General features: G+C 48.8%; 1 protein-coding gene across 2 annotated transcripts in view; it reads right to left on the bottom strand.

Annotated features, from left to right (window-relative positions):
* Window positions 1-25,101, bottom strand: part of SHISA9 (shisa family member 9) — a 318,569-nt gene that overhangs the window by 3,017 nt on the left and 290,451 nt on the right. The window contains exons 3-4 of one of the 2 annotated variants that reach the window (XM_062180665.1): window positions 23,694-23,849; window positions 15,794-15,841 (exon numbers count right to left, since the gene is read on the bottom strand). In XM_062180665.1, the coding sequence (XP_062036649.1) occupies window positions 15,794-15,841; window positions 23,694-23,849 (204 nt within the window). The remainder of the gene's footprint in view (window positions 1-15,793; window positions 15,842-23,693; window positions 23,850-25,101) is intronic. The other variant, XM_062180666.1, reaches the window with a different exon arrangement.

Raw genomic sequence — 25,101 nt, 5'->3', positions numbered from 1 at the left:
CAAATTAACTTTATGGGATTAATACAGTTTTGCTGAGTTTGTATCCCTTTCCATGCAAGTGACCAAGATGGCTGCAATTTTCAAGAGAAAAAAAAATCCTCTCACCTTGCTGAAATCTAGAACTATCTGAAGGTACAGACTGGCAAACTTAAAAAGGAATCTTGGAGTCTGCTACTAAACATGGAAGAAAAGCACATTTCTGACGTATCATGGATTGCTTAAGATACACAAGTTAAAATTAGAGCTGGGACTAGACCTCCATCATCCTGTCTTTAGGAGAAAGATCAAGATTTCCAGTTCCATGCAGATACCTGGGTGTCTCCTGTAGCTAATTAGTAAGATCAGAAATGTGGCCCACACATAGTGTGATTCTACTGTGGTGTTGAGAACCACAGGTAGGGGCCCAGCATCTAGCACAGTGCTCCTTAGCAAGGTTTTATAGTGAACTGAAGGGAAGGGGCCTCTCCCTTCGCTTGTGTTATCCTCATCTCCCTCCCAGCTTAGGGTCCCCTCTCTCACAGTAAGCAAGGCAAGGTGAGGGTCCCTCCCTAGTAGGCTCTTGTTCATGGCACTTTTCACAGCCACCATTTCACACTTACCCATGCAGCCCATTCATTATTTTCTATCTCACTCCATAGACTTGCAGGAGGGCAAGGCTAGGGCTGATTTTGCCCACCACTGCAAAATCAATGCCCAGCTTAGATCCTGGGAGATACTAGGTCCTCAGGTAACACCTGATGGATGAACACAAGAATAAAACACCATGAGAACGTAGAGAAGGCCAGCAGGGCATGAGGAGAGGAGGAAGCTCCGCTCTCGCTCTCCTCTCAGTTGTCCCTGGTTGGAAATCTCATTTGCTCTTGTGATGGACCCAGCCAAAACCAGAATCATTCATCCCCATCCTTTTCATAAAGTGCCTAGTCTCAGTCTTACTGGAGTAAAGCTTGCATTCAAAGCTTCCTGTTTCCTACAAATGGAGAAAACTGACTACAGATCATCCTAGCAGCTGGGATAAGTGATATCTTTCAAGAATGTCCTAAGGAGAAAAGGAGACACAGAGGCATTTGACGCTTGTCATGTCAGTGCAGGTCAGGGAGACGCTCCATGGAGAGACACCATGGAGTCCACATGGGGAACCCACATCCTCCTTCACACCCAGACCTGAGTTGGCCCCTTGGTGGACCTGGTACAGGACACTCCCTGGGCACAGAAAGTGTTTGATACTTGGGACAAGAGTAGAATGGACATGAAATCTGTGCACTCTGGAGTCAGATACATCTGAGTTTATGAGACCTGAGGGATGCCCATTAACTTCTTATTCCTCTCTCTTAGATACGAACTGGGGGTGGTATTAACTCCTCTTAGATTTATTGAGAGGAATACATTACATAAGCAACATTGCAAAATTCCTGGAGTACAGTAACTATTCAATACATACATTTCATCCAACCTCCACCCATGAATTAAGCCCTGGATTAAATTAAACAGCACTAACTGGGCCAGGCACTCATCCAAACCGGTCTGTCCTTTCTTCCCACGTCCCTTCCTGCCACCACCTCTCCTCCATGTTTGCCGAGTGCCAGTTTGTCGAGGGCATCTAAGGGGGTCTTGATCTGATTGGGAAGGGGGCAGTCAGAGACAGATTCCTTAAGGAAGCACTCTTTCAGCTCAGATGCGAAAGCGAAGAGGAATGAAAAAAGCAATGCAGGAGAGGAAGCACGTGGTCTGCTGAGGGAAGGGCCACGGTGCCTTACTGCAATGACCTCCACAGGGTCGGGTTTCTTTCCCCCACATCTTCAACCTTCGAGGCCCTTGAAACTCTCTGCTTCCAGGGAAAGAGAGCCCAGGATGGCCTCCTGGAGGAGCCCATGGGCCAGTTACCCACATTCATCGCAGCCAAGAGACCATTAATCACCGGGTACTGGTGAGGTCATCCCCCACCACGTGGTCATCCACCGACCTGCCAGCTACTGAGAGATACTCACAAGCCTGGCTGTGAGCAGCAGCGAGCCCACACGAGAAGGACGTCTCTGCTCACCTGAAATGGTGAACCCGGTAAACGGGTGCTATGTTAAGCCACGAAGTACTGGATCATTTCTTACGTGGCAGTAGACAATTGATCCACCACAGCATTTGCAAGTGCGCTGAGGTGGGAACGAACACAGCAGCTTTGAGGAGCCGAAAGCAAGTCTGAGTGGTGGCATGAAGAAAGTGAGATCACCCCCAGATCATCCCACGTGCTACAGGCAAGGTTCTATCACTCACACCTATTTATTTGTCTCTCTGTGTCCCAGCAGGGGACTCGAGTGTGTCAGAGGAGTGCAGCACAAACACAGACTCGGTGCCTGGGGTATAAGACTTTCCTCCAAAGACATAGTTTCAAGGTTGCTTCCACGACAAGGAGGTAGTTCAGGTTCTGCAGGTAAACCCTTCCTATCAAAAAGCAGTGTTCGCCGGCACTGCGGCTCACTAGGCTAATCCTCCACCTGCCGCGCAGGCACCCCAGGTTCTAGTCCCGGTTGGGGCACCGGATTCTGTCCTGGTTGCTCCTCTTTCAGTCCAGCTCTCTGCTGTGGCCCGGGAAGGCAGCGAAGGATGGCCCAAGTGCTTGGGCCCTGCACCCGCATGGGAGACCAGGAGGAAGCACCTGGCTCCTGGCTTCGGATCGGTGCAGCGGCCATTTGGGGGGTGAATCAACGGAAAAGGAAGACCTTTCTCTCTGTCTCTCTCATTGTCTAACTCTCCCTGTCAAAAAAAAAAAAAAAAAAAGCAGCGTTCATTTACTCCCTTTCTACAGTGCCTGCAGCCAGACGAGGAGGATAGAAATGTTTAGCTGGCCACTCCTGGCTGTGTGGAGCATGGTCCCTGTCTCAGTATATTGAAAATCTCATTGTGGAGGAAATAGCAGAAACACTAAGCAATCTTGTAAGTCCCATTAATAAATGCATTAACCTAACCAGCCCCAGGATCGCATGGGCAGATGGCTGACAAGCAGACCAAGAAACAGATGTGTGAGTCTTCCAACAACACAGGTCCTCTCCAGTTTGATTTTTCTTCATTTAGAAAATAAGAAGAATAAAAGAAAAAGGTGCTTTCTTTCCAATGAGCCTAATTGCCTTGAAGGAACAGGGGTTGTAAAATTAAACTGTACCTTCCTCCATCTGTCTCTCTCTTAATGAGCTGCACACACTTATACAGGTGCGGGGCGGGACGGATCCTCGCTTCCCTGGAAATTGAGAGCAGTGGGGTAATAACCAGTTTTCAAGACAGGCTGCACATCTGAGGGTCTCGGCAGGTGGCCTCCCACCTGCCTTCTTTCCTTGGGCCAAAGATATCTTAAAAAGGAGTTCCTACAGCTCATGCTCACTTGGCTCTCAGCTGATGGATTTTCCTTGGTGAGCAAGGCCCCTGCCCAAGCTTCCTCATCTGTCTCTGTCTTTGGTTCAAGAATGTGATAAAATGCAGTGATGAATCCTGGGTCTTCATTCTGAAGAATAAAGTGCAAATTCATTGCAGGGTCCCCTGAGTCGGTGTGACCCAGATTCTAGGGGACTTGTCCACCTTCGTTTCTTCCACACTGATCATGAACCTAGAGCTGCTGTAACAAAGCTGCACAAACCACATGACTTAACAGAAATCCGTTCTTACAGTTCTGGTGGCCACAAGCCTGCATTGAAGGGGTCGGCAGAACCATGCTCTCTTGGGAAGCTACCGTGGGGAAACCTTCCTGCCTCTTCTAGTTTCTCATGGCTACCAACAACCCTGGATATCCACCGCTTTTTTGCCACATTGTTCAATCTCTGCCTCTGGCTATCTCTCTCTGCCTCTCCCCCTCTCCCGCCCCTTTCTCTCTCTCTCTCTGTGTGTGTGTATGTGTGCAAAATTCTCTTATCAGAGCACCAGCCATTGTGTTAGGGCCCACATTCATCTTGATTACACCTGCAAATGCTCTACTTCCATGTACATTCACAGCCTGGGGTTCCCAGTAGACATGGGTCTGGTGGGCTGTTATTCAATCCAAGGTGCATGAGATTCTCAAACACAAGATACTGCTCACCAACTCAGAGGCTTTGGACCTCATCCCTGCAATCCCCATGGCCAAAATGTTCCTTTCTGTCCTTTGCTGCTCTGATCAGAGATCCCTTCTCAGGAAAGCACTCCTGATGACTCAGTGGAGGCTGTCCCACCTGTGCTGTTACAACCTCCCCCTATTTTGACATGTTCTCAGCTGGTATCACGACAGTCAGTGACTTTCCCAGATGGCTGGCTGCATGCTGTTTGCTTCCCTTGGCTAAAGTATAAGCCCCACTGAGGGCAGAGGTGGTATCTGTTCTTCTCAGGGCTGTATCCCCTTCATCCAGCCCAGTGCCCAGAGCCCAGGGAGCAGGAGAGGTTGATGATGTGCATGCAATGAAGGAAGGGAACCACTGAAGATATTTCAAGTCTGATGACTTTCTCTACTACCCTGGAAATGTACAGGGCGTCTCATCTCTGGTCATCTGCTCCATATCTCAAAACAGCCAGTGGCCTGCTCTTTAAACCAATGGAAGGGCTGGCACCTGACTTATTTCTCTAGCAGATCAAGCAGACTCCTTATGTTTGCCTGAAAATCTGCAGAAGATGGGATATTCTTACGCAGTCCTAGCTCAGAGGAGGTAGAATAAATGAGGTGAAGGAGGCAGGGATTGGTTAAATAAAGTGGACATTGCAGAAGGCTGAGTACTGAAGAGGTCTCCTCCATTGCAATCAGCGATAAGTGAAGCAGTAATAACTCACTTTTACTACGGATGTATTCCATGCCAGGTACTCTGATAAGAGATGGACATGTGTCACTCCTGGTAACACCTGCAATGCCCTAATTAGGCAGGAGTCGTCATGGGGGTCCATTTTAGAAGCAGGGATATGGAGGCTCAGAGGACCTTAGCAACTTGTCCAAGCGATGCTCTCAGGATTTGATGGATGAAAACCTAGTTCTACCTCTTGGCTTTATTGCCGCAATAGCCACCATTAACGTAGCCACTTGCTTGCACTGTGTAACGTGAACATTGTTTCCTTCACAAGGGTCTGTTTCCTTCAGAACTAAGGAAAAGGAGGAAGGGGAGGGAATTATGCAGGGAAAACTTTCTTTCCAATTCTTCTGCTCAAAACATCAGAGAGGGGCAGGTGCTTGGCCCACCTATTAAGACATCCTCTAAAAGAGTGCATGGGTTCAAGTCCTGGCTCTGGCTCTTGACCAAAGCTTCCTGCCAGTGCTAATACTAAGAGGTGGTTGGGTCCTACCACACAAGTAAAAGACCTGGACAGAGTCCCTGGCTCCTGGTTTCAGCTGACCTTGGCCCAGCTGCTGCAGGCTCTTGGGGAGAGAACCAATGGATAGCAGCTCTCTGTTTCCCTTCCCCACCAGGCAAAATCTTCCTGCCTCAGCAGGAGGACAGAGCTGGGGGTGGGTAGCAGTGGGGGCTAGGGGAAAGTCTCCCTGCCAGGCCTGTTGCTTCCAGCATTCAGCTGGCAACTCCATTACAAGAGGGTCTTGGCACTCTCTGAAGCACACTAGCATTGGCTGGGGCACTGGCCAAACACAGGCTGAAAGACAGCTTATCACAGGGCTGGGTTAGATAAGGAGCCCTGTGCTCCTTGTGGAGAGGAGACAGATTTCTTCATCATCACCCTGGGTAGGCCATGCCCTGGGGACTCCCGCTGTGTCTTCTCCTTAGGTGGCCCCCAGTGGGCTCTCCACGTTGTGTCCCAATGATTCCCTCCATGAGAATGTAGTAAGACTGTGTTTTGAACTATTCATCAAGATTTAATTTCCTGCGGCTTCCACCAATGCCTTCTCCCCCATGAGAGAATAGGAATCATCCTCCGTATTGACAAAGAACCAAGGCATTGGCTTTGCATCCTACACCGGACTCCTCGGTGTCCTGGGAGACACCCATCTTGACAGCAAGGCTTTAGCACAAGCCCTGGGACTGCTGAGAAGCAAAGAGCAAAGAAGGAGGCTAAGAGTGTGAAGAATTCACTGGCCCACGTTTAGACGACATAAAACTCACTTTGGAAATAGGCACATGTGATTTTTGTGACTGTTCAACACTCTTTATGATAAGGAAGAAAGGGTCTGAGCTTTGAAAACAGAGGGAACTGGGTTCAAATGCCAGCTCTGTTACTGAGAGGCTTCGGACTTTGGGCAAGTCACCCTGGCTTACTAAGCTTTACCCACAAAACTGAAAATAAAACAATGCAGGGGCCTGGCAGGATGGTAGAGACTCACAGAGAGCACCTTGTATCATGGAAATTGCCAATGTCCATGCCTAGTAGTAAGTGTTCAATGCATAGTAGCTGTAATGGCTGTCATTATTAGAAAGTAAAAAGAGGGCCGGCGCCACGGTCCTCCGCCTGCGGCACCGGCACACCAGATTCTAGTCCCGGTCGGGGCACCGGATTCTGTCCCAGTTGCTCCTCTTCCAGTACAGCTCTCTGCTGTGGCCCAGGAGAGCAGTGGAGGATGGCCCAGGTCCTTGGGCCCTGCACCCGCATGGGAGACCAGGACAAGCACCTGGCTCCTGGCTTCGGATCGGTGCGGTGTGCCGGCCAGAGTACACTGGCCGTAGCGGCCATTGGGGGTGAACCAACGGAAAAGGAGGACTTTTCTCTCTGTCTCTCTCACTGTACACTCTGTCAAAAAAAAAAAAAAAGTAAGTAAAAAGAGGGCCAGAGCCATGGTATAGCGGGTTAAGCTGCCACTTGCGATGCCAGCATCCCATGCCAAAGTGCCAGTTCAAGTCCTGGCTGCTCCACTTCCTATCTATCTCCCTGCTAATGCAACTGGGAAAGCAGCAGGAGATGGACCAAACACTTGGAACCCTGCCATCCACGTGGGAGACCTGAATGGAGCCCCAGGATCCATGGCTTCAGCCAGGTGCAGCCCAGACTGTTGTGGGTATTTGGGGAGTGAACGAGCAGACAGAAGGTCTCTTTCTTTCGGGTTTTTTTTCTGTCACTCTGCCCTTCAAATAAGTAAATACATCTTTTTTTTTTTTAAAAAAAGAATATGAAGTGAGGATAGCAAAATCGATATCAGAGCTTGGAGAAGACATAAGCTAGACAAAGTATAAAAAAGCTTGGAGCACCACACACTGTATAGCTGGGCCCCGTAAGTGAACATCTCCACTTGGGAGAGGTCAAAACAGATGGCTGTTCATCTTCCATGTCAGCTTTGTTCTACCTTGGGCACATGGTCACCCTCTCCCAAACCGGATGGCCCAGCTTAAACTTGGACATGTGACTAATCTCCCCACAATGGAATGTCAGCCAAAGCCATACACCCAATTTCCACTTAACCTAACCTCATTCAAAGAAAATTGTCCACCCTGGGTCTTTCTCTGTCCCCGCTTCCCACTAGGCTGGAATGATGCTACACCAGAAACAACTCGAACAATACAGACATGGGCAACTCGGTGGTGAGGGAGAGTGACAAGGAGCTGCCCCACTAACTGAAACCACTCCCCCTCCACCCAGAGACAAACACATGTCTTCCTCTTAAACAATATCTGTAGGACAGCACTAACTACTTGTTTGTTTGACTTTACCTCCTTTACAAGTTGAAGTAAAAGTGAGGGCAGTTCACGTTACAGAAAGACTACCCAGGTATTTTTCTCTTCTCTTGAAATGCATGCTGCAAAGCTGGTTCCTAAGACTGTCTCAGCAGGTAGAAACAAGCCAAGCATCCAGAGCAGCAGAGGACCAGGGAGGAGACAAGAAGATTTGTCTTTATGGTGAATTAGCCTCATTCTACCAGGTTCGGGTACCTGCTGCAGAGACCCAAGGAGAGAAAATCGTATTTGAAATAGGTCCTAATGAAGTTCAGGGCATCCATCCATCTCTCTCTCTCTCTCCCTCTCTCTCTATCTCCCTCTCTCTCTCTGAAAGAACATTTCTCTAGGACAGAAAACCAGAAGGGGGTATCCAAGAGCTTGGCCCACTTTCGTCTTCACCCTGAGGGCTCCCAACAGGAGGGGCCGCTGCCTTTGCTGGCCAGGATGCTGAGACACAGAGGCTGGCGCCGGCTTTGTAGCCAGGCCTGGGCCAGCCTTTGCTGCAGCTGCTGGAGCCCTGTGTGAGTCTCTGGATGCTGTCAGCCCTCTAAAAGCTCAGGCCCTTTGTCTCCCGCCTTGAGCAGTCTGGCTGTGCAACCACTGCTTTCCGAAAAGCTGTTGAACAAAGGTGGACAGGCGCCTGCGCCAGCCACAGCTGACCACGCAGCAGGGTCTCGTTGGAAACGGCAGGCTCACTCTCTGCCTTTCCCTGAACCCTGAGAGGGGGCTTTGGCCACAGATTTCTTTTCAGAAATTCATTGTGCGGTTTATCTTCTGATCAATCGCCCAGTAGGCCACACTGTATACAACTGGTGATTTTTTAAACTCAACAAATGAAAGGGTAAGAATCTGTGTTAAAACAAAAAAAGTGTTGAGGGTGTGGCATAGCAGGTAAAGCCACTGCCTGAAGGGCCTGCATCCCATATGGGTGCCAGTTTGAGTCCCAGCTGATCCGCTTCCAATCCAGCTCCCTCCTAATGTGCCTGGGAAAGCAACAGAAGATGGCCCAAGTCCTTGGGTCCCTGCACCCACCCAGGAGATCCAAAGGAAGCTCCTGGCTTCTGGCTTCAGATCCACACACCTCCGGCCATTGCAGCCATCTGGGGAGTGAACTAGTGGATGGAAGACCTCCCTCCCTCCCTCCCTCCCTCTCTCTCTCTCTCTCTCTTCTCTCTTCTCTCTTCTCTCTTTCCTCTCTCTGCCTTTGCCTCTCTGTAACTCTGCCTTTCAAATAAATAAATCTTTTTAAAAATTGTAAAAAGTGCCAGTGTCATATTATTGGATATGCAGCTAACTATAAATACTGTCTTTATTGAATTATTCCTTCTACATAATAGTATGCCCTTCTTCCCTCACTTTCTGATCATCATCATGAATTCCATTTTCTGGGACACTACTATCCCTATTTTCAATAAAGATAGTATGTATATATATGTGTGTGTGTGTGTGTGTGTATAATATCTAAATATGAATCTGGCAAAAGGTTAAAAATTATTAAATCTATATATATGTGTGTGTGTATATATATATATATATATGTAATAGAATTTTAAAAATAAAGTATGTGATTGATAGCTCTAAAATGAAGACTGTGGTCCAACCTGCCCTCTCTTATTTTGCTGTAGCTTCCAGGATCCGATTCGCAGTAGATAAGGCTGAGGTTTCAGAGCCTGGCTAAGACTCCCTCATGCCTATTCTTTGCCGTCCTCTACATCCAACCTCTTTTCCACGTGACTTTGGAACTTCTCCAGGAAATACAAAAGGAGGACCTTGTTTTCCTACCGCTGGATTCTGACTTCATCCTTGAGACTCATGAATCCAGCAGACACGACAGAAACAGAGCCTGAGAAGGACGTGCTGGTGTTGAGGTGCCCCCTTGCACTTCTGCCACCATCGGGAGAACGCGTCAGGGCTCCCTCGCTGAGAATGAGAAACGGGGATCACGGCCAAGTTATGCCAGTCATCCCAGCGGAGAACTGCCTAGATCAGCCGACGCCCTGCCCCTCCCAGACACACCCAACTGGGAGTGCAGAAATCCCACCCCCCACTGCCGCCAGCAGCATACATCACAGACAAATAGACTCTTGATCTAAATGCTGAGCTCCATCAATTGTTATGCCATGAGATTTGAGGTCAGGTGTTAGTGTTGTCATGGCAACAAATGACTGAGACAAATACCAGTCACGCACTTACCCCACTTCCAGGAAGAGCTCCTGGTTTTCAGGGGATCCACTTTTTTCCTATCCTCAATCCAGATGGTTTTGGGTGATCTACCCCTCCACCTTCCCAAACCCCAGCAATTCCCCAGTTACTGTAAACAACCCGTTTCATTGCCCTGTCCATGGTGATTTGCTTAAAGGTAGGTACAAGGCAAATCAATTCAAGCACAGCCTGGGGTTGCAACTTGCAGAGGCAAATAGCCCTGAAAAGATCAATGATGCCTGTGTTTTAATTTTATGGGAGAGACCACTTTAGCGTCTATTATACGTCAACCTCAAGAACAGCCCAAAATTAGTCAAGGCTGGGCTTACCATATAGGTCTCCTGACCTCCATCTGGCTGGTTTTCTATTTTCCAACACATCTCCAGAAAGACAAGATTTCCTTCAAATGCTATGCCCAGCTTCACTTAATAATTTATCAGTAAAATGTATGAAGATCCTTTAAACAGTTCATAGAAAACTAGATTAAAAAGTAAGTCTTTTCTGGTGCCAAAAAAATTGAAATCCATGTGTATCATGGATCTGCAAAATGTTCATGGGAAATGTGTGTTATGAAAAGTATGCGTTAGCACCAAAATAAACTCATCTTTTTTTTTTTTTTTAAAGAGAAGAGATTTGTCTACTTGTTTGAAAGTCAGAGTGACAGAGCGAGAAAGAGAAAAAGATTATCCACTAGTTCACACTTCAAATGACTGCAACAGCCAGGGGCAGGCCAGGCTGAAACCAGGACACTGGAACTCCATCCAGGTCTCCCACTTGAGTCATAGGGGCCCAATTACTTGGGCCATCATTCATTGCCTTCCCAGAAGCCTTATCAAGAAGCTGGATCAGAAGAGGAGCAGCCAGGACTCAAAACAGCACTCCAATATGGAATGCTGATATTGCAACAGTGGCTTAAACCACTGAACCACAACTCCAGCCCCCAAATTCATCTCTTAGCTCTATTTTTCCACAACGTGTTTGAAGCAACCTCATCTGTTGAGAGCTTACTAAATGCTGTGGGCATGATGTAAGGTGGGCTTAGCCTCAGAGGCACGCATTTCCAAACTAGCAAAATGTTTATTGCAACAGCATTTTCTGCAAACCACAAAACTCTCTCCTGGTTCATCTCGCGGGCCTGTAGGCTCCCAAAGAAGCTCGTCAGAACTCCAGTGCTTGCTGTGTGCTTTCCAAAAGCGGCTGAACCCAGGAGCACGTGGGATTTGGTTTTTATTGAAAAACATCACCTCATATCAACCCCCCACCCTTACCTGCTCTGTAACCTGCTGCTCACTGCCAAACCAATAACCTAAATAAGGAAATTGCTAAATCCTGTATTTCATAAAGTAATGTTTAAAGCTGCCTTTTGGTCAGAGTTCCCCCCAAGGATGCTTTGTAGAATGCATGCACTCCAACAGAAGCAAAACCCTATTACACAACTTCTATCTCCTATTGTGTCTCTTGGATGAACAGCTCCCACTGGACTATGTCCATTTCCTTAGGGGAAAAAAAGGGGGGGGGGCATTTATTGAGTACCTACTATGGGCTCAATGTTGAATGAGCCATTTTGCCAACTCTGTCTCATTTAAACCTACTTGACAAAAAGTGACAAGGCAATGGCATTCTTCCAGTGTGACAGATGAAGGATCTAAGGCCCTGGATGCTGAATAATTTGTCTGCCGAATTTCTCTGCCATTGCTTAACAAGTGGCAGAGCAGGAAATCAAATCCAAGACTGTCCACTTCCAACATTCTTACCCATCAGCTGTGGCCCTGGCTCTGATCACCATCAAGAAAGCAAAAATGCTCACGATGAGAGGGAAACTGGCAAGCGAAAACTGATATTCCAGGGCAAATTGTGTTAGCACCTAAGGGTGAGGCTCAGAGAAGGCAGAGCTGTACTTTGGTGTGCACAAGATTCACCCAGGCAGCAAATATTAAAAAATGAATCTGTTGGGACCACAGGCTCAGAGCTTCCAATTCCTTCAGTCTGGGAGTGGGAGGCACAGTTTACACCTGTAACCAGCACCTGCAGGGATTCTGGATCAAGACCACCGGCCCCTTTTAGAGGTCTAGGTCCTGGTCTTGCTGCGATGGAGACCTCAGTTATCTCAGGAGATCCATAAATGCTGGGGCAGGTGTTTGCCCTGGTGGTTGAGATGCACGGTGCCCACATCCCAGGGCCAACCTTGTGGTACAGTGAAGCTGCCACCTGTTCTAGTCCTGGGCCACTTCCAATTCAGCTGCCTGCTAATGTGCTTGGGCAATCAGCAGAAGGTGGCACAAGACAAATGCTTGGGCCCCTGCCACTCACATGGGAGATCTGGATGGAGTCCCTGGCTCCTCCTGGCTCTGGCTTGCTCCAGCTCTGGCCATTGTAGCCATTTGGAGATTGAACTAGCAGATAGAAGATATTCATTCGCTCTCTCTCTCTCTCTCTCTCTCTTCCATCTCCTCTCTCTCCACCTTTCAAATAAAAAAAATGAATCTTAAAAAAAGAGATGTCCACATTCCATATCAGAAAACCTAGGTTCCACTCCCAGTCCCTGTTGTTGGGGAAATTAGGGGAGTGAACCAGCAGATGTGAGAGCGCTCGCTCTCTTTCTCTCCCTCCCTTCTTCCCCTTAAAAATGTAGAAAGGAGGAGTAAAGTGAATTTCTTTCTGAAAGACTCCTTCATGACGACTAAACCTTATCTCTAACTAGAGGTGAATGGAGACTTTGGGCATACTAGGTTATTTTACACGTTTGCAGCACGGAGTATATATGAAGTCGTATACTAAGACTTACATTGCCCTGACGATTGGAGACAGGGCACTCTGATTGCCTCTCTCTTAGTAATGGCAAGAGTGGAGATCCGAGGCATGTGAGAGGCTGGGTCATGAGCACACAGCTTGATTCCAGCCAGAACCAGTGCCATGAAGTCTCAGCCCTATCCTGTTTCCCCCCAGTTCAGAGCTTCGGTGTGACCCTGGACAAGGGACAGGACACACTCACATCCGTTTCGAAAGATTAACAGATTCCCAGGGACGCAGACCGACATTAATTGGGACGGTCTACTGGGTATGCTCCTGTGGGTTTAAACAAGCAGAACAGGTGTTCCCAAGGCTGAGCACGGGTGGAGCAACATCAACAACCACTAGAGGGCGACCTGCGTGGGACGTCCAGGTAATGAAACAGGGATAGGGCAACCTGTCGCGATGTCCGTCATTTCCTGTCCTTGCCCATAAGATTCCTCTACAAAGTCAGCCATAGTCAGTGCAGGTGGCAGCAGGAAACTTGTCCTTTCTCCTTCACAGCAACCCTTGCATCACCCAGCGTCCTCAGGTAACACCCTGCTTTATCTACTCAAGTCTACGTCCCCAAGAGGGGCCCGGGCAGCATCCGTGCCGCTGGATGTTAGGATGATAACTGCTTTACTTTGAGCAAAAACAGAGCAGATGTCAAGAGTGTTGGTGAGACGGTCGGTCAATGCAATGTGACAGTTTTTATCACCACGGGCTAATGGCAGAGCCCCATGTTTTGCTCACCTGCTACTATTATTACTAGTAATAGTAGTAATGAAGTATCGACCTGCATGTGTTTGCCGGGTAGGCGGACACACGTCTTATCTGTCATCTCATCTCATCTTTACAACAGCCCAAGAGGAGGGTGATAGGCTTGTCCCCACTTTGCAGGTCAGAAAATGGAATCTCAGAGGGGTTGCATGAGTTGTTACTGAAGGTGACAAGTGAGGGGGCCGGGACTGGACTCCAGGTCCGAGGCTAAGCCCATGGCACCTCCCTCTCTGCTTTAAGAAGGTAGCAGAATGTGGGCAGCAGGATTAGGGAAAACAAAATTGATTTTTGACAAGATTTCTTTTTGCACTAAAATAATTTTCTCATTCAATTATTTATGAAGTCCAATTTTTTAAAAAATTTATCTTTATTTATAAGACAGAGAGACAGACATCTACTGATTCACTTGCCCAAATGTCTACACCAATGTGCGGAGCCAGAAACTTAACCCTGGTCTCCCAGGTGGGTGGCAGGGATCCAGCTACTTGAGCCATAATCTTGCTGCACTCTGATGTGAGATGCAGGTGTCTTAACTGTTAAGCCAAATGCCCACACTTCCATGAACTTTCTGAAATACCCTCAGACAAACTTTCCAACCTTGTTACCCTATCACATACAGACTCCTGAGTCTGGGAGTAGAGTATCGAACACTAGGAAAAGATTAGTGACCCCAGAAGGACCCAGGGACCCTGTTCCTTCCCCAGGCAATGCAGCATAAATAAATGTGTATTTAGCAGGCAAGGTGAAGTTCACAGATCCCAAGACCTTGCTTTGACCTGTCCTGAAATATTTCTAAACGCATCAGACAACAACAGGTTGGTGCAAGGACTGGGATGCAGGCCGCCTCCAAGTGCTGTCACAGGATCATAATGGCTTTGTTTTTCACAGGGGAGGGGAAAACAAGTTTATGCCTCAAATTAGTAGGTCTGGCATGTTCCAAATTGTGCTCATTTCTAAAAATGGACTTTGACATGTGGGCAGTTATTTTCTAACGCAAGACCCAAAATTCTGTCTCTCTCCAGGCGACAACTGGGAATCGGGATTCTCATGATGCACACAGATCTGATGTCTCTTTCACACAGCCCAGTCTCTGGGGCCCCGGTCAAACTCTCCTTTCAGAACCTCCAACCTTCAGAAAGATGCCTGGAGACCTAAGGAGAGGGTCTTCAGGCCTCAGTGAGAGTCCTCAAAGTGTGGTCCCCAGCACAGCAGAACAGCATCACCTGGACACCTGCTAGCAGCTCAGCTCCCCAAGTCTCAGAAATTCCTGGGTGGGGCACAGGACTCTGGTGATGCTGACGCACGCCCACATGGCTCCAGCATGAGAACCACCAGTCCCCCCTCCACTCTCACGTCCACTCCTCCAACGCTTCTGGCAGCCTCTCTATCCACTTCCCACCTCGGTGCAGGTCACCGTGCACCAGCTCCCGGAGGTGGTCCCAGTTCCAGTCCACCCTCCCCAAAGCCAGTCTCCATTTAGAGGCTGGAAGTAGCTTTGGAGAAGGCAACAATGGTCATGCCAGTGCCCTGTCCACAGCCCTGCACCAAGTTCAAGGTCATTTTCTACCCTTACCTCCCTGAGTCATCCACATCCTTCCCCCCACCAACTCCAACAGCATAGAGGAATGAAAGAAAACAGCATTCATTTCTGGTGTATTCTGCAAAGAGCTGTCCCCAACAGGGCATTGGCTCAGGCATTCGAGACATGGGTTCCGACTGCAGCTCTACCACTTAGCAGGGAGAAGACTTCAGACAAGCACAATCCCAGCTGGTTCAGACCCCACAACCTCAGCTCCCAGTAGACACCACGATGCCCTCGCATGCAGCTGGATCTCTGGAGAATTAAATGATGAAATGACTCTACAGGCCTAGCGTTCCGGCACACGGTGGGAAGCCAGCACATTCCTTATTCTGCTCCTCTGCCTGGTCGCCCAGTGAGCTATCTCCTTCGCCATGGTTGCTCACCATGCTGCCTTGGGGAAGGTGGAAGTAGTGTTCATTTCCTCAGACAACTAATCACCCCCAAAACCCTTAGCTGATAACTGGATTGTGTTTCTCTCCCCTTCAGAGGCTGTGTTCTTCCCCTGTATCCGTGTACCTTGTGTCTTGTTGTTTTGCCTTTGTAGCTTTCTGAGGACAAAACATTTCTTGGATGTCTTACCTGGGATGGTTTCTCAGGCTGGCACTTATCTTTCGGTAACAAATCCTGGGAAGCAAAGGGGGAGCACACTGTCCAACAATTGCCCCAAGAATGGACACAGCACACCCAAGTCCACGCCACACACAACACCCACAACTGGAACTTGGACAGACTTACAGCTGCCACGCACGGCGGACACACGTGTGCACTGTGTCACACACAGACGCCAGGACTTCCTGTCCCTTGGTCATTTACTATTAAACTCCACAACACCTGGACAAAAGAGCTAGGAAGAGCCATACGATACCTTTCGGTGACTTAAGTGTCGCCACTGTCCAGTCACCCTCAGAACTCCCTAAAAAAATAACAATGGAGAGATGCTGATGTGTTTTGCGAGTCCCATGTCACACCCAGGAGCTGCTGGCCGCCCAGCTGCGGCCTCTGATGGGGGGGTTGGATGCAGGTCTCAGGGGACCCCAGAGCAGGGAGGGGAGCCAAGTGTGAACATGCCACCACAGATGCACCTGTTTCTGCAAGGCCCTGAAGCAGTCTCAAGTTAACACCTTAGGAAGATCAAAAGAATCCCCTGAAAAAGGCCTAGATAGTCTGTTACATAAGGCTGAGAGAATTCTTAAGCAGTCAATCAGGCTCTAAACTTTCCACCTGCTAAGGAAGAAAAGGAAAATTTGAGTTCCCTGAGGCCACACTGGCTAATGACCACACTCTGGTGGCAGGATATGAATTCTGAGACCCCTCCCTGAGAGCGGGTGCAGTATTCCAGGTTCCAGCTCAGGACAGGCTCTGCTGGCTGTCACTCTAAGTGCTGGGTTGGGCAGGGCCCGCCTCACCATGGGGCCTAGCACCTGGTCTTTGTTTGGAAAACACTGTTGAGTGAATGAATGATTGCAATTTCTTCACCTAGAAGTTCCCTCAAACACTGAAAGAATCAAGTGTGTTATTGAGAATCCAGGAACAGCTAATGCATTGCTTGACAGGGCAGCTGGGTGCTTGGAATTTTCGTTAAAAATCAGTTTCTCCAAATTGATTCCATTTCAGACGTACTGAGGAGCCCCGGGGAATACGGAACTATGAGTAGCATACCACAGTGCTGTTCATAAAACAAGGAGAAGAAAAGGACCCTGGCTATGCCCCAGCCTTTCCTCCTTAGTCCTCTGTCATATTGGCTTTCATTTAAAGGCTAGCGAACCTATCCATGAGGCCTCTCCTCTCCCCATTGGCTGGAGGCTTGACCACTCAGTGCAGGCTACTAGCCCTCCTTTCCTCTCTTAGGAATCTACTTGGAAAGACCAGGTTCTCAATACCTGCTGACCTATTTCCTGAGATCCACCAGGCTGCCTGCTGGGAGGAGATGCAGGGAACAGGGAGTGATCTGCGTGATTACAGAGCACAGATCTGCACCCAGTTAGACACTTGGGGATGGTCTTTGAGATGCACCAAAGACACTCAAATTGCCACATCCCCCCTGTGGATCTGAACTCCACACCCTCATCTCTCACGACAGAGAGGCAACTGGAGTGACGGGGAGAGTGATGGGGTAAAATTAAGTGGGACCTGCGCAGGATGGCTTAGAGCCAGGGTCATCTGGAAATAGTGGTGCAGCCCCAGATCTTCCTGTGGGGGTGGGCACAGAGTGGCCCGCCACTGAGTCACTGGCTCCAAGGTTGCCCCCTTAGCGGCAGATCGAACCAGTCACTGCTGTCTGCCTTGAAGGCAGGAGCCAGAATTTGTCCCCAGTACCTGGGAACGAGCTTAGCTCTGATGAGGAGTCAGGGACAAGGTCTCTTTCATAAACCCATCAAGAGTAAGGGACCTCAGGCTACCCCATGTAAGTTATGCATTTGGTGGCACAAGTCATCATTAGATGCACATCTCAGGGGTGCAAAACTCACCTAAGGGACTCAAAGGATGGGAGCGTGAGGGGATGTTTGGTGTACGGACAGCATTGTTTACCTTTATTCAGGCATGGTTACCCATGTGCAAGCATTCGCTCAGCAGTTATACTACTGCAAAATTAGGGTCTGCGTATTTCCCTGGGTGTAGATCGCACTCTTAACTACAGCGTACCTCAAGAGGAGAGGTCTCCAGGACGTTATGGAAAAGGCCCAGCATGAAAATGAACAGCATGCAAACACTCTGCAGGAATGTTTTGGCACCAAAATAAATTTCTCTCTCAATCCCATTTTCCACACACTTTTTTGAAGTATCCTCGTGTGTGTGAGATCTGAATTCTATGCAGTGTCCTGGGGAAATTTTACCTTCAAACAAAGACGAAGAGCTAATATCGTTCTAAGGCTTCCCTTGAGGAGGTGGGACTGGGCCTCCCCCTTCTTTGTCTTCCTGAAATCGCTCAGCGGAAGGCAGTGCCGGGTCGCGGGGAGAACAGGAATCCTAGTTGGAGAGGAGCCTTGTCTCCAGCATTTACTGGATGCACGCGGCAGTTACAACCACACTGAACCTCGGTCTCCCCATCTGTGTACCTGATTGTTCCCTCAGAGGTGTGCTGTTTGGGGTTCAGTGAGATCATCTCCTTTTCTGCCCTATTTTTTTTTTTTTTCAAATGAAACTAGTAGAGGTCAGTCCAAGGCCATGAACCTCACGCATCTGAGACTCCTGTAGCAAGAGCAGGCAGGGAATCCCTGCCATTCCCAGTGCACCTGTTGCTGTGGCTTTAAAAAGTGTAATTGGAAAATGTTATGCGATGCTGGCAAAATAGTCAATCATCTGTCAAATGGCGACAGAGAAAATATTTTCTGAAAATCCAAATTCTGAATCACAACTGAAGGCACACAGCATTGTAGCAGTGACGCCATAACAGTCTTTCTCTTTCTGATACTGGGGCCAAGGTCACACAGGGCCGTCTACAGGCACACGGTCAGGAACCCTTGGGAGCCAAGGCACTCAACTCTCAGACATCCAGAGGGAACGTTGGAGATGAATGCCAATGGGCAAGCAGCCTTGTTTTCCAGGTCCAGCAGGAATTACACAAAAGGGCAGCCTTTTCCCAGTTCTGGAAGCTGGAGTTGCCCCTTTCTGAGCCATCAGATGATCCCTAAGGATCCTGCTCATTCACCTCTGGCTTGCAAACCTCGACCTATCACACAGTAACTGCCCATCAGATGGGGAGCTGGGACCAGGAAACTTGTGTGCATAACTGAATCTCCGAGTCACATTTGGTTCAGTTTATCCCCAGACTTCAGCCTTGGCGGAAAATGTTTCCAAAATACTTAAACCCGTATTTCAGCCCCAGGATGCAGAGTCAGGTGGGTGAGGCTGCCACTGGGTGTTTCTGGATTTTGAGACAGGTTGTAGTTCCCAACTGGGCACCGACCTTCACCGTCCAGACTATCGACGGGGAGTGAAGAGGCTGGGGACAACTCTTCGCCAGTCCTTAAGACAGATCAGAAAAGCCATTTGTTGTTCACTTGCTTGCTTGTTTTACCAGCTCCCTCACATGAGTTAATGTTGATGTATGTCTTTCCCACCAAACTGGATGAAGAATATGGATCCAGTTCTCTTCCCCCTTAAAAGGAAACCTGGGGACCTACGTGTTCATCAAGATACCAGTGTGTCTTAGAGGCTAGAGGAAGAACACGAGCAGCAAGGCATTCTGGTATGGAGAGTTGAGTATGCTCCACTGTTTACAGAGGGCTGACTGTGCCGAGCTAAGAAATTTACCTGCACTCTGTGATTGAATCTTCCAAGTCAGCAGCTGGGTATCCTTACTATACCCATTTTACAGGTGGTAAAACTGAGACCTGAGGAGGGTAAGTGTTTCTGCAATTCTTTGATACATGTCTGAGTGAGGTCTTGAGCTCTCTTCTGAGCAGTTCCAGAGCCCATGCCACACTCTGCCATCTAGCTGATCATCTTGAGCCCCTGACCTGCTGTGGTGCCTGCCATGTGGTATTGTTTACCAGTTTCACAGAGCAGTGTTGAGAGCACTAAGTGCCCCACGGTGAGCTGGTTCTTGGGGAGACACTGCCAAATGGGACTGACTTGGTCCACATGAGACCTACAACCAAGGGACGCCTGTCTGGGGAAGGGAGGGAGGGGGGAGTGGAGAAGGAAGGAGGGAGGGACGGAGGAGAGAGGGAGGGGGAGGGAAGGAAGGGAGAGGGGAGGGAAGGTGGGGAGGAGGGGGGAGGAGGGGGGAGAGGGGAGGGAATGAGGGATGGGAAAGGGAGAGAGAGGGGGGAGGGAAGGGAGAGGGAGAGATCAGCTCCACCACCCCTTCTGACCCAGAGTCTGACATTACCCTAGCATGTGTTGATGTTTTAGCAACAGCTGGCAGCAAACCCTAAGGGAAGAGATGACTGTATAGCCCCCTGCTATACATGACCAGATAGTACCTGCCCAAATCCCTGCGTGGTAGACAGAAAAGGGCTCCCCTTAGACATGAATGAGGGTGATTTCAAAAAGCAAACAAAAGTCAAACGGAAAGGCAGGCGGGTTTGGAGAGGATGTGTCTCAGGGACCACCAAAGGTTCCCCACCGTCTCCCACATCCTCCCCCACCCCCAGTCAGCACTGAATATGTGGGACATGTTGAACAGCCCACAGGGCTTCTAATAACTAGAATGAACGGAGTTACTTAATTTTCTAATTTTAAAATCAGAATAGAACTCGGAGACCACAGAGCCCAGCCCCTCAATTTTCACAACCAGCAGCTGAAATCCAAGTTTCCGTGACCCGTTGAGGGCCGTGCAGCTAAGAAGCTGAGAGCTTGGGCTGAGGTGCGGCCTCTGATTACCCACCTGATGTTCGGGATATGAAGAGCTCCATGAGAAATTCATTTTCTGGAGTGATTTTTGAACGCAACAGTTAACCCTAAAGGACATCCCGCCCTCCCCCCTTCTTGGCTTAATTTTAGAAAATGAGTCTGGTTATCAGAGGTTGCAGAGCTTTTAAACAACTCCTCTCCTGGGTGGTAATGATTTCACTAATGAAATGCATTCCATCATTCACACCATGATCACATTACGCCTTAATAAAGAACCCTTGAAAGAACATTTATTATGGGATTAGCATTCCATTTATGCAAGCAGATACTGGACTCCTGAGTAACCCATTGAGTTAAGTAATCCTCCAAACGGGGCTTCTTCTCCCTGGAGACTCACAAGACCACCTGAGATGCACAGGAAGCCCTGTGAACTCTCACAACAGTCAAGAAGAAGGATGGAGAAGACGGGCACGGCAACAGCACACAGAGCCAGGAAGGATTCTCCAGGGAGCGCCTTTATTGTTTTCGAGAGAACAGAAGGGAACTCCCTTGCAACCAAGCTGTCTTTTGATTCTTTTTAATGAAAAGGGTATTCCTGCATCCAACAAACATTTCAGGAGCTCCTGATTTGTGGAAGAAATCGTTACTCAAAGAGTGGCAAACACATTTTCGCACTGCAGATTTAATTTCAAAGGCTCTGCAGACATTTTTGATGTCAATGAGGGAGGCCCATGTACATCCCAGGCACAGTCAAGGAGCTCTGTTGGAATTTCCACCCATCATTTACCCAAAAATCTAGAGGTAGGAGCTGAGGACCACACTTTGTACAGGAAAGTGTGGTCAATTCTAAAAGAACAAGACAGCCGGCCTGAGGTTTTATGCCGAAGGAAGAATCACACGTAACAGCACGTGCTGTTTATCACCTCCCTGCAAGCCCAGAAAGGAGACTACATGTTATATCAGCAAAGATGCCCGCACACCTGCTCTCCTAGGCAGCAGCCCTCAGCCCTCTCTGGAAAGCCCGAGTATATTTCAAAATGCTGTACAAACACTCAGTATGGAAAGAAGGAAGCCATGGTTGGGGGAAGGGGTACAGCGAGGCTTCCAGTGGGCACAGAAATTCAACGTGAAGCACGCTGTTGCATGTTTCAATTGTAGAAAAGCTTATTTGCCAGTTCTTTGCAACCTGCTTCTTTGGGTGCATAAGTTTGGCTCAATCTCTCTTTCAGCAATTGCATCTGGAAGTCCTAGGATATTGGGGAGCAAGAATCCCCAAAGACAGACCTCTTTGGCACAAACACTAACCACCCACCATGCGCCTGGCCCTGTGTGGGGAGCCGCCATGCTTGTTTGTGAACCTGAGGCTTGTAAGCTGCAGTTGCCACCAGCACGCTAGACACGTGACTGTGTCTGTGCTTTGGAATCTGATGTCGGTTTCTAGTGGAAGTGGGATAGTTCATGCTGGAATCAAATCAGCCAGCTCCCATCTCATCTCTAATGAGCGATTTGAAAGCAGGGGAAGGAAAGAGGTTGAGATGCTGATAATTAAAGAAAATCTTTGAGGTCCTCCATCCAGTGTTTTCCAGGAACCAAAAGTGGGGGAAAAAATACCTTGTACGCACGGTTCAAGAACAGAGGCATCTTTCCCAGTGAATTGGAAGCTCACCCAGAGTGAATTGTTTCATTATTCTGGGACTTCTGAGAGTCGATCTGAGCGGAGAATTTTTAAGAAGACTCGCCCCAGAAATCTGAGTTATGAGAGGGAACTCAGGAGGTAACAAGACAGAGGGACGCTCAGGAAGGGAGGTGACTAGCACACATGCGAGGGATATTCTCTAGTGGTCCACAATTGGAGTCATCTCGTTTTAGCCGCACAGGCACTTTTATGTCCATTTTACAGATAGAAGACTGAGGCCTACAGAAGGGCTCAGTGTTGCCCCCAAGTTGATAAGACAAAAACCTCTGCCGTCCTCTGCTTGTTCCAATTTTCCAGGAATTGTTATCATCTAGGAATAAATAAATGCCTGACACATCGCTTAAAAAAAAAAAAGAGAATTTCTTCCAATAAAACAGAATCTCACCCAGAGTGAACTATGTGACAGAGAGGAAAGATTAGGGCCAGGGTTGGACCCTACAACTGTCTGGCTTTTCCTAGATGCCCAAGTCATCAACTCAGGGGAAGGGAGGGTTCAGTGGAGACACTGGTAGACAATTCCTCCTCTGAGACAGGGAGGAAAAACGGAACTCGAAGGTCATGGTCACGCGGCAAGAGGAGGAAGTCCTCCCTGTGTTCAGAGACACGAGACGGTAGAGAGCCAGGGAGGAACTTAGAAGAGGAAGCCAAGAGCAAGCACTGAAGATGGGATTTGGTTTTCCTGGATACCGGGCTGCTGCTTAGATCAATGGCGCTCAGTTCTGGCTTCAGCCGGAGACGACGTAGAAAGCTGTTTAAAAATGGCCAAGTCTGAACCTCAACCCCAGCCAGTTCAACCAAATTCCCTAGGGTGGGAACTGGACGTAGGTGTGCTTCCCTGCTTTCTGGGTGGTTCTATAAATGTGCATCCACATATCAGACAGCTGGCTTAGGGGAACCTGGGGGTCCACCGCCAACCAAGAATTAGGACTCGCTAACTGTGGCATGTCGGTTGATTGCACCCAACCGACCCTTCCAGCGGCCGATCGTTCAAGACTCTCAGCCACCATCGGGGCCCGGTCACAGCCATCCTCATGCGTGAATGGGGGAGGGACCGAAGGAGCAAGGGCAGTGTCGGGAGCATGGGTTCTGGAGTGATGACAACACAGGTCGGTTCTCAGCTTCCTCGTCTGTGCTGATTGCCTTGAAGGAAATTAAATGAGCCCCTGCGAGGGTCAGTTTCAGAATCTGGCAGCTGGGATGACAATTGTGCCTTGTAAAGAAAGGCTCTAAAGCAACGTCATGCACTCGTAAGAACTCACTGTATGGTAGCACTAGGCTGCCTGCCCCAGGAAATGATGCACCCCGAAGAGCAGAGTCCACCTGGGCAGGAGTGTGTGCTCTCTGACAGCTTCTCCCGACTAGGACAGACCATGTAGGAGGAAGGGAACTCACTAAAGGATCTCGCGTGCCTGAGACAGGGACCTCGTTTCTATGCCCCTTAGGATTCACTAGGGCAGGATACAGGGGTCACAGTGTCTGGAACCATGGGAGCACCCAGGTCCTCCTCCCCAGAAAGCAGCTCACACCCCACAGGCACCACTTATCCTGCCCTAAAATGATTTGATCTGGGTCAGAAAAGGCAGCTAAGGGGCTGAGATACCCAGGAGAAGAGAGAGAAGGGAGAGGGAGAGAGGAGAAGAGAAAGGAAGACGAAGGAAGAGAGAGACAGAAAAGAGACCAGGAAAAACCCTGGAGAGAGAGATCTCAAAGAAGCAATGAGGAGAGCAGGGGCTGGGGAGAGAACACAGAGGTCCATTCCGGAGGCCCTTACCGACTGCCTTTAAGGAGGCGTACTTGTTGAGCTCTTTGCCCGGTGGCTGCTGCTCGTAGGGATTGGAGATCTGTCCCAGGTTGGGGTACGAATGCGGGTGGCCCATCTGCTGGAGCAGAGGGGAGGTGGGCACGGCGTTGTTCATCTGCGTGGTGTCTGGAAGGAGAGAAAGAAAGAAAGAGAGTCAGGGACAGGGCACAGCCCCTACCCCCACCATACCCACGTTCCTGGAGACCACAACTCTCCCCCAGCATAGCAGAGTGTGCACAGACACATGGGGAACAAGTGAGTCCACGACGTTCACGGGAGAGCCACTGAGACCCCACAGAGCAAAGTGTGTGCTCAGAACATCGCCACCTGCCCTAAGTGAACGCACTCAGACACAGCACTGTAGGGGTTATTTTTGTTATCAAAATACTGTTGGTAGAAATAGATGCTCAATCTCAGTAACACTCAAGGGAATTCAAAGCAGAAGAACAAGGAGAATTTATCTTTCACCAAGAGACTGTCAAACACAAAGATGACTGTGGAACACCAATATTGGGATCCAGAAGGCTTCGCGAGCTGCTGGCAGACAGGGGGTTTGCTATCTCGTCAGCAACGAATCTGGCCCTGTGTATAAAAATTGAAAGTATGTGTGTGTGTGTTGAACAAGTAACACCACCTGTGGGGACTGATCCTGCAGAAATACAGGCATCAGAATGCAAGGACATTTGTTCAGAGATATTTTTTGCACTGTGGTTTGTAAAACAAAACATGCACATGGAAACAATCTGAGCTGCTACCAATATGGGAACACCTCAATCGATTATTGCACATACATCAGAGAGAATATTAGGCAACGATCAGGAAAACACACATTAAAATGAGTCAATTCTATAATGTCAATCAAGCTGGATAGTTTCACGTGGTTTATATTAAGTGAAGGGAGCAAACTTCAAAGCAATACTAATAATATAGCATTTTTCTTAAACAAGAGAAAACCTGCAGATACTTTTGTGAGCTATGGTATGCCTATGACAGAAAAATATTTATATATAGACATACATACTGAATATGGGTTACTTAGGGGGAATGGGACCCACAGAGAGACTGGTTCAAGGTTTCTCTGAGATGAGATTGAGAGGAAGAACACAAAGTATGCTAAGTACGTGGAAGGCAGAAGGCTCCAGAGAGCATGGTCCAGGCAGAGGGACTGTGCAGGAAAAAGCCTTGAAGCTGGAGAGAAGCCGGCATGACCAGGACCTGAAGGCAAGCCCAGGCCTGCAGCCCCACGTGGGTGCAGAACACACTGTAAGCAAAGTGCAAGGCTGTATCTGAGTGGGACTGGAAAGACTGGCAGGCTTCAGGGGAGCTTGGAAAGGGCTCCCATCGCCATCCTGAGAGCCTCAGGAAGGGTGGACAGGGA

This window comes from Lepus europaeus, chromosome 21 (assembly GCF_033115175.1).
Source record: "Lepus europaeus isolate LE1 chromosome 21, mLepTim1.pri, whole genome shotgun sequence".
Lineage (NCBI taxonomy): Eukaryota > Metazoa > Chordata > Mammalia > Lagomorpha > Leporidae > Lepus > Lepus europaeus.
This window is presented reverse-complemented; position numbering and strand designations above follow the sequence as displayed.